At 48.0% G+C, this 19641-nt stretch overlaps 1 protein-coding gene across 2 annotated transcripts in view; it reads left to right on the top strand.

Annotated features, from left to right (window-relative positions):
- Positions 1-19641, top strand: part of TTC7B (tetratricopeptide repeat domain 7B) — a 2178739-nt gene that overhangs the window by 848722 nt on the left and 1310376 nt on the right. For both annotated transcript variants that reach the window (XM_069637452.1, XM_069637451.1), the window contains exon 9: positions 12857-12994. In XM_069637452.1, the coding sequence (XP_069493553.1) occupies positions 12857-12994 (138 nt within the window). The remainder of the gene's footprint in view (positions 1-12856; positions 12995-19641) is intronic.

Below are 19641 nucleotides of genomic sequence, written 5' to 3' on the forward strand. Positions count from 1 at the left end.
TTCAAGAAGTATCGGGACTGCGGTTACAAGATGTCCCTGACGGACCAGCACAACGTCTGCCTTTGGTGCCTCGGCAAGAGCCAAGCCACCGATGACTACGATAAATGCCAGTCCTTGACATCGAATGTCTTGCGGGAGCGGAAGAAGTTGTCTGTAGTTAGGGTTTCCAAGCCCTGTAAATCGAAATCCGCTGGTCTTTCGACCGACTATTTGAGGGGCGACTCTCTGCATCGGTGTAAATCCAGGGGGTCTCGTTCTCAGAGTGGGTCCTGCCATTCCTTTGCCTTTTCTAGGCACTCTCGGAAGCGCTGTCACCAGTCACCTTCCCCATCCTCGTCCGAGGACTCCACCAGACGGCGAGTGGCTTGTCCCAACAAGCATTCATCACCGGCGAAATGGGACGCATTTCGCAAGGAGATGATGGTGATTTTCGAATCGCAGGGCACCATTCCGTCCGCGCCTTCGAGAGAACGCACTAGAGCCACTGCTTGCACGTCTTTGGGCTCGGGCGGTCGGCGCGATCTTAGGGAGCCGTTGAGGTCCCGATCGGATCGCCATAGCCGTGCCAGGTCCAGGTCCCGGTCCTCGACACCCTTGAGTGCTTTGGAGCCTGTGAGGCCTTCTAAGAAGGCATCGACGCCATCGGCGCCATGTCCGTCGAGGGACTCTCTCGAGGCTCTGGCTTCGAGGAAGCCGTCGACACCATCGGCGCCTAGGCCGTCGAAGGACACGCTCGGGCCTCGAAGCCGTTGTCGAAGTAGTCGGCGCCTCGCTCGATGCCGATTCCATCGACGCCTTTTGAGGTGCCCAGAGGGCCGTGGAACCTCCAGGGAAGGCCCTGAGTAAATCAGTGAGGCCTGTGTTTGAGCCTTTTTCTGTACCTTCATCCAGGGATTTATTCCAGCCTTTGGATTACATCTCAGAGGTGGAAGAAGGATCAGATGAGGAGGGGATTGTACCTCCTGAGGTTTGTGATGACCTGTTGTCTGGTCATAGCCAGATGGAAGACCTGTGTCAATCCTTGCATGATGCCAGTGGTCTGGACACCTCCCCGGAGGTTGAGTTTGGCAGGCCTGAGCTGAGTCTTCGTAGAGGCATCTCATGTCGTAGGGTGACTGAGTACTTGGGGTGGTCTGCTCCACCTTTGGATTTTCTGCAGGATGACCTGACAGATATATTGGACCAGGGTCCGCCCACTGACCCAGTGCTGCCATTTCATATGGCCTTACAGAGAAGGGTGGTGGCAGCTTGGACTGCTCCGGAGAGTCTCCCGGCAGTGAATAAGTCGCTACCGAAAAAATACCATCCAGCCAGTGCGACCCCTGCTACTTGTCTACGCACCCCACTCCGGAGAGTTTGGTGGTGCAAGCGGCTACGGCCCCAGTTAAGCAGGCTGCGTACCCTACCATCCCTCCGGATAAGCGCTTTGACGGTTGGGCGCAGAAAGTATTTTCTTCTGGGGGTATGGCTTTAAAGGCAGCCAACTCCGTTTGTGCCTTGGCAAGATTCACTCACACTCTGTGGAATTGTTTATCTTTGGCGGCTGAACATATTCCCGAAGGGGAGGAACGGGATGATTTTCTTGCCCTCGTGCAGGATGGCAAGGATGTCATGTGAGAATCCGTTCAGTCGGGTCTGGACGTGGCAGACTGTGTCAGCCGGTCCATGGCGGCGAGCACCATGATGCGCAGGCTTGCGTGGTTGCGGAAGTCGGGGTTTGCTCCTGATGTACAGTCCCGGCTTCTCAACATGCCATTTGGCATCAAGACTGACGAGAGCCTTGAGAGGTTGCAGACCTCCAAAGCTGCAGTGAAGTCGTTGAGCGCAATAGTACGTCAACCTCCGCCTTTTCGTCCTAGGGGACAGCAATCGAGAGGAGGTTCCTTTCGATACTACTCTTCCTTTGGTAGATCGAGGGGAGCTGCCAGTCAAAGGGTCCAACGTAGGAGTACCAGAGGTGGAAAGCAAGGTACTCGAGGTGCCAAAACCGCTCGGGCAGTTTCCTCTTTGCCCTCAGGCACTGCCATAGGCGCTTCCGCTCAGTCACGAGGCCATGTCCCATGGTTCACCGGTTGGGGGAAGGCTGGTGCAGCAGCTTGTAGAATGGCATGCCATTACTTCAGATGTGTGGGTTCTGGAGATCATAGCCCACAGCTAAAGTCTTCCTTTCCGGCAGAGTCCTCACGTCAATCCACCAGGGAAGCTCTCTTTGAAGAGTCTGGATCTGCTCCTTGTGCAGGAAATCAAATCCCTGCTGGAGAAAGGCGCCGTAGAACTGGTGCCTGTAGCGGAGAGGAACAAGGGATGGTATTCCCCATATATTTTGATCCTGAAAGAAGACTGGGGGGATTGAGACCCATCATGGACTTGCGTGGTTTGAACAAGCTCCTCAGGAAGGACAAGTTCAAGATGGTTACTCTCTCTCAAGTCCTCCAGGCCCTTCAAATTCAGGACTGGTTGGTGTCTCTCGACCTCAAGGATGCTTACTTTCATGTGCCGATTCATCCCAAGCACAGGAAGTACCTGAGGTTCGCGGATGGCGACTCGCATTTTCAGTTTCGGGTCCTGCCGTTCGGATTGACCTCCGCCCGAAAGGGGCTTCACCAAGCAAATGGTGGTGGTGGCAGCGTATCTCAGGAAAGGGGGGATTCACGTCTACCTCTACCTGGATGATTGATCAGGGCGTGCTCTCCCGAGCAAGCCCTGGATCATCTGTGGGTCACCTGCCACTCCCTTCACAAGCTGGGCTTCGCCCTCAACTTAAAGAAGTCTCATTTGACACCTACCCAGCGGCTCCAGTACAATGGAGCAGTGCTCGACACATCCCTGGGGCAGTGTTCGCCTCCCCAGGTGAGGGCTCATCACAGTCTGCAGATGGTGGACAAGTTTCAACATGCCCATGAATCTCCCGGCGTTCGAGTTTTTGAGGTTGCTCGGCCTCATGGCATCCTGCATTCTACTGGTGCCAGAGGCCAGGCTGCGGATGAGATCTCTGCAGTGGCCTCTCAAGATGCAATGGTCTCAGTCCTCTGGCAGGATGTAGGATCGCATTCAGGTGCCGCCCTCGGTCGGCCAGGATCTTCGGTGGTGGGCCGTCGAAGGCAATCTGATGAAGGGAGCTCTGTTTTGGCTACCCTGGCCAGAGGTAACGATCGTAACGGACGCATCCCTCACGGGATGGGGACCTCATGCCAACGAGTTGGCGGTCAGCGGTCGTTGGTCTCCGTCGGAGTCCAAATTCCATATCAATCTGTTGGAGCTGAGGGCCGTCAGGTTAGTCCTAAAGGCTTTTCTGCCATCTGTGCGAGGGAAGAGTGTCCTGATTATGACGGAAAATACAGTGGCCATGCACTACCTCAACAAAAAGGGGGGGGGCAGGGTCTCTCCCACTGTGCAGAGAGGCGTTGCAGCTCTGGTTCCGGGCCATCCAGCAGGAAATTTCAATCTCACCAGTTCATCTGGCCGGAGATGAAAACGCGGCGGCGGATGCTTTGAGCAGGCAGAGCACGGTCTCTCACGAGTGGGAGCTGGCTCAGGAAGTTCTTTTGGAGATCTTCACCCTTTGGGGGACCCCACAAGTGGATCTCAAGTGGATCTCTTCGTCACCAGTGTCATCCGGAAGTGTGAAAGATTCTGCTCACGGGAACTTCCTCCAAGAGGAGCCTTAGGGGACACGTACGTAGTGGCGTGGTCATTCCCACTGCTGTATGCGTTTCCTGCAGTTCCCGTCATTCCGCAAGTGTTGCAGAGGTTACGGAGGTTCGGTTCCCGAATGGTCCTCATTGCTCCGGCATGGGCCAGGAGAGCGTGGTACCCGGACCTTCTCGACATGTCCATCTGCCCTCCACGCCGTCTTCCCTACCGAGACGATCTGATCTACCGGGAGGGGGGGTCGGGTTCTCCATCCAGAGGTCAAGTCCCTCAGCCTTCATGCTTGGCATCTGAAAGGCTGAGGTATAAGGATCGGGACCTCCCTGAAGACGTGATGGAGGTGTTGCTTTCAGCCATAAGGCCAGCGACAAAATCCCTGTACCATTGCAGTCGGAGAAAGTTCTGCGACTGGTGCAGGGTACAGAATGTGGATCCTTTTCATTGTTCAATTCCTGTGGTTCTGTCTTTTTTGCTTTCATTAGCCCACACGGGCCTGCAAGTGGGTACCATTAAGGGTTGTCTGAGGAGTGTTCTTATTTTAAGATTCCTTTGATTTCTCAGTTTCTGAAAGGGCTAACTAATGTGTTTCCTCAGTCACCTTTCCATGTGCCCGGTTGGGATTTGAACTTAGTTTTAAAATTCCGGATGGGAGCTCCGTTTGAGCCCTTACATTCTTGTCCATTGAGACTGTTGTTCTTTAAGACTGTATTTTTTGTTTCGGTTACTTCCGCTCGCAGAGTGAGTGAGTCGCAGGCACTATCCGCCAAGCCACCTTTCACGGTGTTTCATAAGGACAGGGTTGTCCTTAGTGTTCGTCCTTCTTTTCTTCCGAAGGTTGTCGGAATTTCATTTGAGCCAGAAGATAGTTCTTCTGCCGTTCTATCCTCCTCCGTATCCTGGCAAGGAAGAGGAGATGTTCCATAGGTTGGATCCTAGGAGAGCTTTAAGTTTATACATCTCACGCATGTCCCGGGTCAGAGTGGACGATCAGCTATTTGTAAGATACGCTGGAAGGCGTTTGGGTCAAGCTGTTTCTAAGCAGACCTTGTCCCGTTGGATCATCTTGACAATCTTTGAATGCTACCGTCTGGCGGGTAAGGACCCTCCGGTGGGTTTACAGGCTCATTCTACTAGGGGTGTGGCTGCCTCCACTGCTCTGCAGAGGGGTGTTCCCATTCGTAATATTTGTGAAGCAGCCACATGGGCCTCCGTCCATACTTTTGTAAAACACTACTCCCTGGATTCTATCCATGGGCAAGATTTGGCCTTTGGTAAGGAGGTCCTTGGGCATTCTAAATTCTTTTCCCACCTCCATACGTTGGCACTGCTTTGGGTGTCTATCATAGATGTGGAATACGTCGGAAGACACAATCCCCTTGAAGAACAAGTTACTTTCTTACTTGGTAATGTTCTTTCGATGGGTTGTTCCTCCTCCGTATTCCACATCGCACCCTCCCAGCCTGCCCCTCTACAGAATTTCTTATGCGATTGCAGCTTACGTTTCCGCAAGGCTTTCTGTAGTCATACTGGCAGAAGATCGGTGCCACATGTTTTGGGAAAAAACTACAACTGAGGCTACGGGCGTCGTGTGTCCTACATATAACATCCGGTGACGTCGGCGCTCGACGCTGTCCTCGAGGGACAGTGTATCGACATCATCGACGCAGGATGCAGACGGCGAAAAACTTTCCGAAGCAGCATAGCTGTGGTGATTACTGTCATAGATGTGGAATATGTCGGAGGAACATCCCATTGAAAAAACATTACCAAGTAAAAAAGTAACTTGTTCTTTTGCCTGATTTTCCAGGCCCTCATGCTCGGCCCAGATTAGCTGTTTCTCAATGGCCCCCATTCTTTTTGCCAGTTCTGCGTGGTCATGGGCGTGGCCCCATACCTTGGCTTCAATGTCGCTGACACTCTAGCTATGATTCACCGCCTCGTGTAAATGCTCATATGTACGTCGTGCACCATCCTTTATGTTCAGTACTCGCTCAGCGTTTGATGTCAATCCAACTGCTCGCAACGTGCTGCACTCAACTAGCCAGATTAGCTAAACCATTGCCTTTCTAGTCATTGATTGCATTTTGCGCATGTACTTACCTACCAAGATTAGCTCAACCATTGCCTGTCTAGCCATTGATTGCATTTTGCGCATGTACTGACCTACCAAGATTAGCGAAACTATTGCCTTTCTAGTCATTGATTGCATTTTGTACATGTCCTTCCCTAGCAAGCTGCAACAGGACTGCCACTTCCTGGCTGATCCTACCTCTGCCCAGCGCAGAACACCTATACGCTCCCTCCAGTGCACTCTTACACCACCGCACAGACGGCTAGGGCACTTGGATCACGACATGCTGCCTCTGCCAACTGCCAGCCACCTAATTCTCACTATCATCGTAGGGTTCATCATTGCCACATCCCTTTGTCCCCCCACTCCTAGCACCGCTAAGATCGACCTTCACCACCTTACTTTACAATATCCTACAATGCCCCTTAGTAACCCTTACCTCAATGACCCTGCCTTATGGCTCCAACACTTCGCCACTAAACCCACACCTTATCAACCATGCACTATCCAAGTCAGGAATCTTAGACTCGGATCCAGACTGCCTCGTGCCCCCCGTGCCCATTGCACTCAGCGCGCACACACCACCACTAATACACAGAAGTTACCACCATCCCACAGCACCATCTCTGCCAAAGAACTCAAGGGTGCCCTTGTTAACACCAGATCTATTACGGCCCACGCATTGGACATCTCCGACCTCATCACCGACCATAACCTCGATTTTGTGGCCATCACTGAAACTTGGTTACACGCAGCCTCTGGCCCACTTCTTTCCCTCGCTATTCCCAACGGTTACACTATCATTAGAGCTGACCGACAATCAACATCTAAAGGAGGCGGAGTCGCATTCATACATAGAAATAACATCACACTTGGAATCATCCCCAACACTGAGCTCAGTTCTGCAGAATCCCTCTCCGTGAAACTCACCTTATCTCAAACCAACACTGCAACTATCCACCTTATCTATAGACCTTCAGGACCACTTGGCTCCTTCATAGATGAGATCACGGCCATTTTGACTGTCAATACCAAACCCAACTCTCAGGTATTGCTTCTAGGTGACCTTAACCTTGGCCTACTCGACACCAAGGATCATCTGGCTTCTGAGGTCGCGACCACTTTAGCTAATTTGGGATTCCAACAGCGCATCGACGAACCTAGCCATATTAAGGGCAGAACGCTCGATTGGATTACTGACCTCAATTGCAACACGACCATAAACTCCAACCACGCTTGTGCCTGGTCCAACCACCACATCATCATCTTCCACCTACCAGCGAGCAACCCTCTCACCACTCCCACGATAGCTCCAGCCATTCCCACAAGGAATAAAAAAGACATCACCAGGGACAAACTACTCCCACTCATCCTTCCTATCCTGAATAAATGTGTGTCCCAACATAACAACCCCAGAGTCTTAGTTGACATCTTCAATCAAACACTGCTTAAAGCCGTTGATAGCATAGCACCGCTTAAACTACGGAAAGCTAAACAACAAGCCCACTTAAATTCCTGGTTCACCCTGCAGTTAAGAGCCTTACGCAAAGAAAAACGCAAGGCTGAATCACTCTGGAAGAGCTACCCATGTGACCCTAACAAAGAACGCCTCATCATCACCACCCACAATTACAAGGAAGCGATTTTACAAGCCAAAAAGGAGACCTACAACCAACGTATCATACAAGCAGAATCCAACACTAAGGAGTTGTTTGAAATCCTTAAAGAATTGGAAGCCCCCTCCCTCGCTCCCGACACCTGCACCAAAGACAGTAAATGGTGTAACAACATTCAAAACTCTCTCCTTAATAAAATCACCACCCTGCAATCGAAAATTAACGCCAAACAAACTACCCTACTCACCAACCCCCCCACTAAACCTTACACCACTCCGACGGCCCCCTTTACTCACACCCTTTTTAGCTTCACCCCACTCACCACCCTCGAGGTCGAAAACAACATTCGCAATTTAAAACCCTCTAACTGCCAAGGTGACTCCTGCCCAGTACCTATCATTAAGGTAGCGGCACATGACCTCGCTCCTTTTATAACCACCTTCATCAACTCTCATTCCTAACTGGAACGGTACCCAACAACTTAAAGGACGCGCGGGTTATCCCCCTCCTAAAAAAAACAACTTTGGACCCCGAAACACCAACTAACTACAGACCTATTACCACTGTACCGTTCCTACTCAAAATACTTGACAGAGCAGCATACCTGCAGATTCAAAACTACTTAGAAACCAATAACCTCCTCGGCTCAAGACAATCTGGTTTCAGACCCAAACATGGGACTGAAACAGCTCTTCTTGACCTCAAAACTCAAATTGAGGACCTTAAAGACAACAGTAAACTGGCCCTTCTACTACTACTGGACTTATCCGCTGCCTTCGACTTGGTCAATCACCAAATACTATGTCGGCACCTGAAGTCCGCTGCCCACTTCTCTGACAACGCATCCAACTGGATTAGGTCATTCCTCGACAACAGGCACATGAGTTTTCTCACCTACCGCATCGGCCGACCCTACACCAGTCCCTTGTGGAGTCCCGCAAGGGTCCTGTGTCTCCCCTACTCTCTACAATGTCTTCACCAAACCATTATTTGATGTGCTTGACTATCTGGGCGTCACCTACACGAATTACGCTGATGACGCCCAGATACTCATACCCATTACTGGTGACTACATTGTTGACTCTAAAGCCCTTAATGACATTTACCTTGTCATACAAGCATGGATGGCCCAGCACGAGCTGTGCCTCAACGATGACAAGACTGAGCTTCTCATCCTAGGCACGCAACAGACTTAACAAACTGAGTCCCCTGTTTAGCTCCTTTAACATTGACAGTAACCTAATTAAAGTTTCTAAAGATACCAAAACTCTGGGTATCTACCTGGACGCCTCCCTGACTCTCACCCGACAAACTAATGCAGTTGCCGCTGCGTCTGCCTACACCTGTAAATTGATCTCAGCCTGTCGCCCATTCCTCACCGCCCAGAACTGCATTACCCTGGCCAGGACCTTAGTTATGTCCAAATTGGACTACTGCAATGCACTGTACCAAGACACTAACCAGGGTAATCTCAACAAACTTCAGACTACCCAAAATAATGCCATTAGAGCGGCTCTTAATATCCCCCGATCTGCCCACATCTCAGAAACCAGGAAGAACCTCAACTGGCTCTGTTGCCCAAAGGATCTCCTTGAAAGCACTGGCCCTTACATACAAACGTGTTAACCACCAGGCCCCCTCATATCTAGCTTCACGATTTACTCAACATATACCAACGTGAGTACTTAGATCGGCACAATCACAAGGTCTTGCGATCCCTAGATTCAAGCTTCAAACTGCTGGGGGTGCCAGCTTCCCTGTCTTGGCAGCCAATCTTTGGAACACTGTACCACTCACTATCAGAACCCTACCATCATCTAACCTTTTCAAACACAAAGCCAAGCTCTGGCTAGTTACATCTCACGAACAACTGCTCCTCTGACTCTGGACGGGCCTCCTGGGGCCCAGCTCTGCTTTGTTATGGCACTACTGTTCTGCCTTTTGCCCTGATTTGTAACGTCAATTGTATATTTTGTATATTTTTTGTTCTCAATCTGTTGGTACCATTGAGATGATATGTCATACCTGTAACTTGTCTGCCAAGATATGCGCCTGGTTGCCCTTGGGCCTGGTCTGCGCTATATAAATAAAACAAATACAAATACAAATACGAGATTTCAGTCCAGACAGGTGGGAGTTGAGATCAGCAATCAATTTTGTCACTGCTTCCTTGGTGGATTTTCTTTCTGACATGATGTCTTGTTTTAGAGTGAAAACAAAGAGGTGATGGCTGGAAGGTTTAGAATGAATGTTATCCACTGGCATTGCTCTGGGAAACCCTCCAGACCACCGTTCTTCACCTGCCAGGCCATTACAGAAGGGGAAAGACCATGTGCAAATCAGGCTTGGCCCCACCCCAAAAGGGGCAGTCCAGCCAGAACTGCTAGGCCACATCCCTTCTGCACGAGACCACAAGCATCCCCAAACATGTTTCGCCCTTGTTGGGGCTCATCAGTGAGGAGTAGCTTGGGTCTCTAAACACGTGTCTGGGGATGCTGTTGGCACTCTTGTTCAGAGGAGAATTGCCTAGAATTTCGGTGCTGGACTGCCCCAGGGCAGGACAAAGACTGATATGTTTGGGATATTTCTTCTCTGTGAAAGATAGTGAGCTAAAGACTCTGGGTAAGTCTCTCGTAACCAGGACTAATGTCTGGCAGAGGGACTCCTAGGACCCCCCCTTGTTAATTTGCATATTTAAGTAACGTTGGGTCTCACCCTACGTTACTAGGGGAATCCAGACTTGGACCCCTTGCTCACTATTCTTAGAGGGGCACAGCTCCTCCCTACTGATGAGGTCCAACCAGACCGAAACACGTGTCTGGGGATGCTGTTGGTACTCTTGTTCGGAGGAGAATTGCCTAGCATTTCGGTGCTGGACTGCCCCAGGGTAGGACAAAGACTGATATGTTTGGGATATTTCTTCTCTGCGAAAGATAGTGTGCTAAAGACTCTGGGAAGTCTCTTGTAACCAGGACTAATGTCTGGCAGAGTAACTCCCAGGACCCCCCCTTGTTAATTTGTTTTAGAGTGGACAGCATATCCATGAGTTCAAGTTTAGTAAAAGAGGAATCCAGGGGGTCTTTCATAGGAACAGGAGAGTGAACCTCTATCCAGACTGCCTGCGCCTGCTTACCTCTGCTGTCCTGCATGGCCAGGACAGTTTTAATGTCCCCTGCTTTTGTCCTAGGTCCAGCTTTGGATATCTCTAGGGAAGACAATCCTCCAGTAACACATGAGCCGAGGTCGGGACCAGGAGTGGGGGCTGGGGGTAGCTAGTCACTCCAATGGCCAAAAAGCAGGGCTGCCCCTTAGCTCCCCACCAGTCCCCAGAACACGGGCACCCACCTCACTCCAGCGAGTTCGGAGCACCCCAGCGCAGCCCACAGCCACGTATCTCCTCACCCACAGGCTGGTTTGAATGGGGGTATGTGCTTGACTCCTATCTTCAGAAAGTGTCCAGCTCTATAAAGGGGGCTTAGGCCAACAGCAATTGGGCCAGAGAGGTGGTAGGGAGAGGGTGCTCAAGCCATTCCACAGGCTCAACAGATTTCACAGGGGTGGCCCCGGCTTCAGGGGATGATCCAATCCAATTGCAGGCCCACACACAGGGCCAGGTCCTTCGGTGCGCAGTGCAAGGAACTCATGGTGGCAACGGTAAAGACAGACACAAGTGATCACACTTCAAGGGTTTATTAATCTGTATGCAAGGGTGAGAAAAACGACTAATCAAAACCCAAATCTAAAATGGGGGCAAGCTACGACCATCAAATAATAAGGCAGTCCTAGTAGTGTCTTGTCAAATCAAAAGGGCCTATACTAAAAAAAAATATTGCCAATCCTTACCACTAAGTTTCCAAAAGTGTGGAAAAATGTTCACCAGAAAAGAAAGAAGCGTTCTCAAAATGATAAGTCAGGATGGTAGGGCTGGGTCTCTCTTACCCACGTTTCAAGCATGGGACACAGAACTCCTGAGCACAGCACACTCCTGGGCGTCTCCAGCACCAGGCTCACAATTCCAGTTCAACGATACAAGAACATTCAAGGGCCAAGTCTCTTTCCTTAAAAGGCCTGCTGGACCAAAAACTAACAAAGTATTTTGGTTGTCTTGCACTTTGGGCTATTGCTCTTCGCCCGCAGGATCACTACAGCCTTTCAAATACAGCTTGCAGTTTTCCTGAGTCTTATTGTCCTTTTGAACAACTTCCCACTGTGGACAACCCTTGGCCGGGTTCACTCTTGTCAATTTCACAGTTCACTCCGCTTGAGCTCAACCTTGCAACTTGGGCCTCCCTCCATCGGGTTCACTATGGCTTTTCTTTAACATAGTTCATGCATTTCTAACACAGTTCATGTTTTGCTCATTTTCATGAGAAAGCAGGGTTTTCCTTCTCCTAGCTTTCTTGCGGCGTCCCACTGTCGGGTTCACACTTGCCTTATTTCACAGTTCACAATCTTCTCGGAAAGTGGGGTTCCCTTCCCCTAGCTTTCTCTGAACCATGAGTCAGAGCTAAGAATGATTAGGGCTAAAGTAGGGACACAGTGGGGTAGACTGTGTGCACACCCAGGAATTGTCAGTGGGACGGAAGGCTGAGGACTGTTGGGGGGATTGTACTTGGGTTGTCTGGGGACCCTGAGTGAGCCAAGAGGAGAGTAAATCCTGGACTGTCGGACAGGATAGTGGTAAGTGTGGGACCGGGTGGCACTTTGGTAGGATCTGGGATTCTTTAAATTAGAAAACAAATATGATTGTGAATGCCATTAGGGACACAGTTGTGTTACAGGAGTCTGCCCCCTTTGGGGGGACCGGATACACAAGGTTTACTGGTGTACCTTCCATTTTTTTAAAACCTAAAACAGGGCGTGATTTGACAGTGCACAGGTATGTGTTCGAGTAGATGGTTTTGAGATAATTGATGCCTTGTTTTATGCATTTATCTGGTGTTCAATCCCACCTAAAACACTGGCTGCTTGGTAAGTTGAGGCTTCTGCACTACTTGTAGTTGTTTATGGACCAGAAGGTCTTGAGTTGTTTCCTGAAGGCTGCATGTTATTTGCACTGCTCTCCACAAAGCCAGCTCTGGATGGCTGGGTCCAGATGCCGAAAGGACAGCTTCAGCGTCGGATGTTGGAGCGTAGATGGATCATTTGTGCCTGTGGATGGTTGTGAGTGATTGTCAGCAGTTTCAGTGTAGAGGTCAATTGTGCTTGGACTGGAAACCTGTGCAAGCCTCTTAGGATAATTGATGGTGCTCTTCATGTTGTGTTGGATTATGCAATTTGTTTTTATGTGACATTATAGTCTAATTTGTGTGGTCTGAAATAATGAGATTTTAAAAGTAGTCTTGGTTTGTATGTTGCGTGAGATCATTGCCTCATTATTTGAGTGCCCATGAGCAGAACCACTGGTCTTTAAATGTGAGTGTCCTGTGCTTGCAAAAGTAAAAAGCACACTGCAAATATTTGAAATGCTAAAATGTAATTATAAGACAAACTGAGTCTTTTCTCTGTTGCCTTCCAGGCTAACAGGGACGCAGTTTTGAGTAGGATTCCAGAACACAAAGATGATCGCCTCATCAGTTTACAAAGCGCCACTGTGGTCTACGACCTGCTGACTATCGCTCTTGGAAGGCGGGGTCAGTATGAAATGTTATCCGAGGTAAGTCTGAACTCTTGCACCCACCGTGGATGACCCGGACCAGGGTGTTGGGCAATTCATATCCTATCTAAGCCAGAACTGGGAAAAAATGGATCAGGCGCATTCGCCTCCTTCATGTAGTGTTCAGTCTCTCTATCTCTAATCAGCTGGCACATTGTTTCTGGCAAAAGGTCTGCTGTTCATTGGAAATAGTTCTGTTTACAAAGTCAGCTGTTTTGACAGATGGCTTTGTATTCCAATCTCTTTTGTTACTTTGCGCCTCCACTATATGGTTAATAACCTTGCAGCTATTATCAGCCTTGTCTTTAGTGGTGCCTTTGTCCAGTGTATTATACTGGGTAGTATAATATTTGTTTATGTTGCACTCTTATCTACAGGCACTGTTGCCAAGCTACACAACATACTAGAGGTCGCTTGTATCTTATCTATTTCCTTTAGTTGTGTTGCACAACTCAACAGTCAAAGTTCTTCAATAGGCTTGTTAACTGCACTTCCCCAATGTAGGGTGTGTTGCTTTACAGGTTGTATAGCAGTGGAGGAAGCACAGACAATCTTTTAATTTCCCTGTTATGGAACCCCTGTGCTTATGCACATAGGATGTCATTGTATGTGTATTTGCAAGTTTGTTCAGCACCAAGAAAGCACATTGTGGTAGGTGTGCGCTTGACAAAATGCAAGGGAAAAGAATAGAACTCCAACATGAGGAGTTCGATGCCAGTGCAAGTAAGTGTTGTGGAAAGTACTTGGAGGTTAGAGAAATATTGTGGTCTTGCTTGAGTGCTTTGTCGGCACCTTTAGGCTTCTGGATGGACCTCAGCGACTTGTGATCCTGACTCTGCAAAGGCTGAGATAATGGGCTGTGATAATGCAAACTGGCCTCGATGTATTTTTTGCATTGTCTGTTAGGTGGCGCTTTAGCACCATCTCTATAAGCTGAAACAATTGCATTGGAGTACAAATAGTTGATAGATGGGATGTGAGATGGAACATGTAGCCGGCAGGCATTTTTTGCGGTTATTTACCAATCCATTGACTGCCTATACCTACCCTACTCCATATGGATATTCCAACACTTTACTTACCCTCCCCGCTCAAAACAAATCTTCCTGGTATATCTTTTGAATTACCTCTCTCACGCAGTAACTTTAAACTTTGTGCTGTTTAAGGCCAGCCATAGTTATTTCTAAACAGTCTTCTGGGGCCTAACGATTTAATTCCAGCTATAAATGGGATCCCGGTGCAATTAAAATTTCTTAATGAGGTGTGCCTTTAGCCACTTGTCTTGTAAGCAATATATGTCTCATCGCATCTGTTCTTTGCGATGAAGTACTGTTAAACAAGCATTGACAAATCCAATATTTCTGGCTTGCATTTAGTTATTAGACAGGCATTTGCTAAGCACTGCTATTATATGCAATGGCACTCACAACCTTTTCAGCTGTTGCCATATTTAGGATCACCATTATGGCGGTGCCGGGCAAAGGACTTTTCTGTTCCTACATAAAAGCCAATAATGTCGCCTTTGCCAACACGTGTTAGTCTGCCTAGGAAAAGATGAAATAAGGACCCTTGTGGGATGTGTGCATTCCATTTTCTGCTAGGGCATTAATTGAGATTGCATAACTGTGACAGATTTCCATCTGCGAGGGTGAATCTCAAAGATATTTTAAATTTTTACAAGCGTTAGTAAACCTTTTCTGCCATGAATGTCAGATCGGCTAAACAGTCTTACTTTCAGGCCTCTGTTTTGCAAACTGGTGTTGGTGACTTTTTACCCAGATAGGAATGCCAGACTTTGGCCGTAAAATTGAACTTACCAACATCCAATATAAGTAACCCTGTATATTCTTGCTGCTGGGCATCAGTAAATGTCATGCCAGCAGCATGTTGGCAGCAATGTGGCTGCAGTTGTAGAAAGTGTCCCAGGTGATTTGTTCACTAAAATGTGTAAAGCAGTTTTTGGTTGTGAAGTATACTACAAAAAAAGTAGCAGTCTGCAAATGGGGCGTGGCCATTCTTGGCTATTTCAGGAAGGTTGTATCCAAAGGATGCATCACTGTAAGTCATGTATAGAATCAACGTTATTCAACATTTCCAGCTACCCATTTTTGGAACAAAAACCGGCATCCAATTGAAAGTAAACCTGCAGATTTCAATGTGTAATTGTAATTCCCACAATGCCTGGTTGCAGAATAATAAATATAAGCCATACCTGGTTTGATACAGCAGCCTTATTGGAATATATAGTTTTACTGTCCAAAAACCTTTGATGTCCTTATGTCAATCTGGTTTCTAGTTACTCATTTAACTGCCAGAGTTTTGTGTACAACTGCCTGGGGCTGGGCTTCACCCTAAACAATTGATTTGGGTCCACTCCTTTGGGCTTCCCTTCGTTGTCTCTGTGGAGACTTATCACTGTCCCAAGAGGACAGGGTGGTGCCCTCGTGTGTTATCTAGGAACCAGTGCTTGAAAGGCAAGCCATGACATTGGAGAAATCACTCCAGGGTGGTAATTACTGGAGTCCCTTTGAAGTAGGTTAGACAGGGGGGAGAGAGATTAGTAATAGGAGACCAGAATAGAAATTGCAGTCAAAAGGAGCATCCCACCATGTTGGAAACCTTTAGGCCACTCACACTTCCTATGCCCCTTTCCCACTTCCTTCTGACAAAACACTATGGGTCTCGTATCTCCAGTAACCAAGATTGCCATAGCAGCCGGGATTGGACCTGAGGAATGGGCAGTCTGTGTGGCTGTCCAGGGTCCTGCTGACATAGGGGCCCACCAGGCATCAGCTGCCTGCCTCCAGCATATAAAGTAATATTGTTTTCAAGAGGGGCTGTGCTGCCTCCATGTGCAAGACTCCCATTTTAGCGAGGCAACCTGTAATCTCTCAACTTCCTGCTGCAATGCTCTCAGAACAAATAACCCCCTCCCAGCGGCCGACCAGATGCTGCAGGCCCATAAGTAATGTTTATCATTTTCTGTCTTCAAGCAGAGCATTTAAAGTGGTAGCGATTTACAATCGATGGCCCATTTAAGAGACCATTGTTTTGGATAAGACGTTTTTTGATGTTTCTGTGTTAAGAACTGGGAAGGGGCATTTATATTTTGAAAACGCACACAAAGCAGCAGTTGAAATGCCTTCATCTCAGCCCTCCTCCAGGGTAATTACATGTATCACAGAAAATGGATTTAAACTATTTGCCTCATTTCCACGTGCTCATATTTAACACACCAAAAAGTGTTTATTTTTGGTAGAATGTAACATTTTCCTCACATTATATAAGACATACCTTTCTCAAACATTGAAACACAAACGGGTAACCGTTGCCTTTTGTTATGTCTTGAAAGTATATTTTCAAAATAATCTACAGGCCATTGTTTGCTTTCTGCTTAATTGCATTCTGGTATTTGTAGTTTTTCCTTCAAGGGGTGGTGGGCACCTTTCCTACTTTGCCACCATAGTTATTGTACATTTTCCTCTCTAATTACTTTCCTGGGTTGATTGATTTTTTTTGAAAGGCAAATGCTCATTTGTCTTCCCTTAAGAGCAAAGGTCGATTGGAATACATTTGTATTTCCCTCTACGATAATTAATGGGTGGCAGCTTTTGATTTTCACTATGGGGGGGAGAGATTCCCACACTGAGTAATATGAGGGAGCTGTACCCATCCCCAGATCGAAACAACACATTTCGTAGCACATTTGGCAGCACAAATAGGAAAAAAGCTTTATGATTTACAGGAAGGTCTAAACATATAACATCTTAGATGCCTATGGGCATCTTAGATGCCTATGGGCTTTGGCGCGGTATAAGCACAATAACATAACATAACATAACAACTTAGCAACAGTCGCCTAACCTGCTAAGTTGTCTTTGCAGCATTCTGCTATAGGATCCGCTGCATTGACCTCTCCATCCCCGCCGACCAAGGGTCAGGTGGTCCATTAATGAGGCTCCCTTCCCATTTTGAAGTGAGCATCACTTGCTAATTTTCCAAGATGTATGCTTACAGATACCCAAGCCTGAACCCAGCAGGAGAGGAGACAGAACCCTACCACAACCAGTGATTTAGATGAGCATGGCAAGGAGAACAGATGCAACTACACCCTCTGCCCCCATGTACTCAGCACGTATGCATATATTATTGAGCACCCCACCACACTTTTCTTTAAGACTTTAGCCCTGTTAATTTTGTTAATATTTGAAGACCTGCAAAATTGCTCACTTTCCTGCTTCAAGACTTCCAAGGTAAATGGGCTCTATCACAGTATAAGGCAATCCTGCAGTAGACACAAAGTTACCTGTCTGCTCCAGGGCCAATCCCTACCCGGACATGACATCTTTGCAACCATGACATCCTTGCAACCTGCGTAGAGTTCATTTTTTTTACAGCAAAAATAATCCTTATCTTTAGCTTCTTAAATAAAAGCATATTGCTAGTTTATATGCACAATTTAAAAAAACAATTGGGAAATGTCTGCAAAAACAGCAGTTAACAAAAGACAGTAACCATATTTTTGCAATGCCTTCTACATCCAATGGTGTTTTCAAACAAAAGTTTCAAAAATACCTTCTGCAAACAATATTTCTACCAATTACATCTGGGAAGAGATGTGTTCAAGTTCATGAATTGCAGATTGGTCTAAAATCCTGGCTTCTCCACTTAACCCGGAGTGTGTGCTCCCGCCCAAATCCTTTTATCTTGCTACGCCTTATCTGCCAAAATTCAAAGTCTATAAAAGTTATTCAGCTATGTGATGCATCCTACATACTCCTCACTAATTCCCTGTCTAAGGTGTCCTCCCAAGTGGCCAGAGAAAGGCAGACGCTTATGATCCTGACCTTGATGGTGGTGTTCTGCGAGGATCTCCTTGGAGGAGAAAAGGCCCAGGGGAATAGGAGGACTCTGTGGGACGAGACACAGTATTTGTCCTCGTCTAGGGAGGATATTATGTAATGGTTATTTATAGAGCGCACGTTCACCCAAAGGCATCTTGGCGCTGGGAAGAGGAAAGAGCTACAAGCATGAGGGCATAGAAAAGCTTAGGGAAACACCATAGTTAACAAAGATAGGTCTTAAGAGCCTTCCGAAAGGCTAGGTGATTGGACAGCGTCTTCAGAGTCAGTGGGAGACTGTTCCACAGTTGAGTCGCTGCAACAGAGAAGGCACGTCCGCCCAGTCGTGCACAGCGAAAGGTGGGGCACCGAGAGTAGACCTGCTGAAGCTGAGCGCAATGGGCGGTTAGGAACGTACCGTTCAAATCTAACGCAAAGGTACTCTCCCCCGTGGCCATGCAGGGCCCGGTGAACAATGCACAGTGCATTGAATTACGCTGTGCCACCGGGGGCCAATGGAGAGAACGGAGTACAGGGTATTTGTGGGACCCATAAGGAGTGCCCGTTGCCAGCCTGGCTGCCAGATTCTGGAGGCGCTGTAATCTGCCAATCGCCCCTTAGGCTGTGCAAGATACAAAGAATTACAGTAGTCCAACCTGCTAAGTATCATCGCTGCTACTACAGGTGGACGCAGCAAGGAAGGAATCAAGTGGAGCACTTTCCTAAGAATCTTTAGCTGGAAATGCCCCTCCTGGCATACCGAGGAGACTTTGAGGCCCAGAGACAGATTGGCTGACATAACTCCAAGATTTCTTACCTTTGTGGAAGGAGCCGGGAGCGGGCCCGAGAAGGCCAAAAAGAAGAGGGGGAACCCACCACCAACACCTCAGTTTTGTCCCCATTCAGTTTCAATCAATTTTGCCTCATCCACTGTCCAGCGGCAGTCAGGCACTTATGCAGGCATGCCAACACCTCAGCCTGATCCAGATCAAGGCGGATCAGTAACTGGGTATCGTCCACGTACGAGTAGCACCTGATGCCGTAGGAGCCGATGAGGCAGATCAGCAGAAAGATGTAGATGTTAAAAAGAATAGGGGACAAAGCAGAACCCTGAGGTACACCACAGCAAAGATGGGAGTATTTAGAGAGAAGGTGTTGGGGGTGAAATAGTTTGGGATCTGTCTACCGAGAAGGAGCCGAACCAGGCCATTACCCGGCCAGAGACACCTATCTGGCCCAGGGGGGCGAGCAAGGGAGCTTGATCCACAGTGTCGAACGTAGCTGAAAGATCTTAAAGAATCAGGGCGCTGACACCGCCCCCGTCAACCAGCCTGACCAAGTCGTCCTGTAAGGAGACAAGAACACTTTCCGTCCCCCTACCAGGGCGAAAACCAGACTGGACTGGGTCGAGCATCATGGACGACTCGACAAAGGAAGACAGCAGAGGAGACACCAGTGATTCAAGCAGTTTCATAAGACCGGGTAGAAGAGATAAAGGATGAAAATTAGACGGAAGAGAGGGATCAAGAGATGGCTTCTTCAGAAGAGGGATGACAAGGGCAGCCTTAAGATCAGATGGAATAAATCCTAACTGGATAACCTCACAATGCCAAAATATATAATAGCTTTTGCAAAAATCATCTTGCTATTTAAGATTCACCTGCAAATAGAGGTGAAAACAATGATAAGATTCCTTGCAAGAACCTTGAAACTTGGAAAGGCAAAGATCTCTCTGGCTCCCAGAGGTACAGTGAACGAAAGTCTAGGAATAATAACAGCTCAAAAGAATTGCCTGGCCCTTGTCAA

This window comes from Ambystoma mexicanum, chromosome 14, assembly GCF_040938575.1.
Source record: "Ambystoma mexicanum isolate Mex_15411 chromosome 14, UKY_AmexF1_1, whole genome shotgun sequence".
NCBI classification, from domain to species: domain Eukaryota; kingdom Metazoa; phylum Chordata; class Amphibia; order Caudata; family Ambystomatidae; genus Ambystoma; species Ambystoma mexicanum.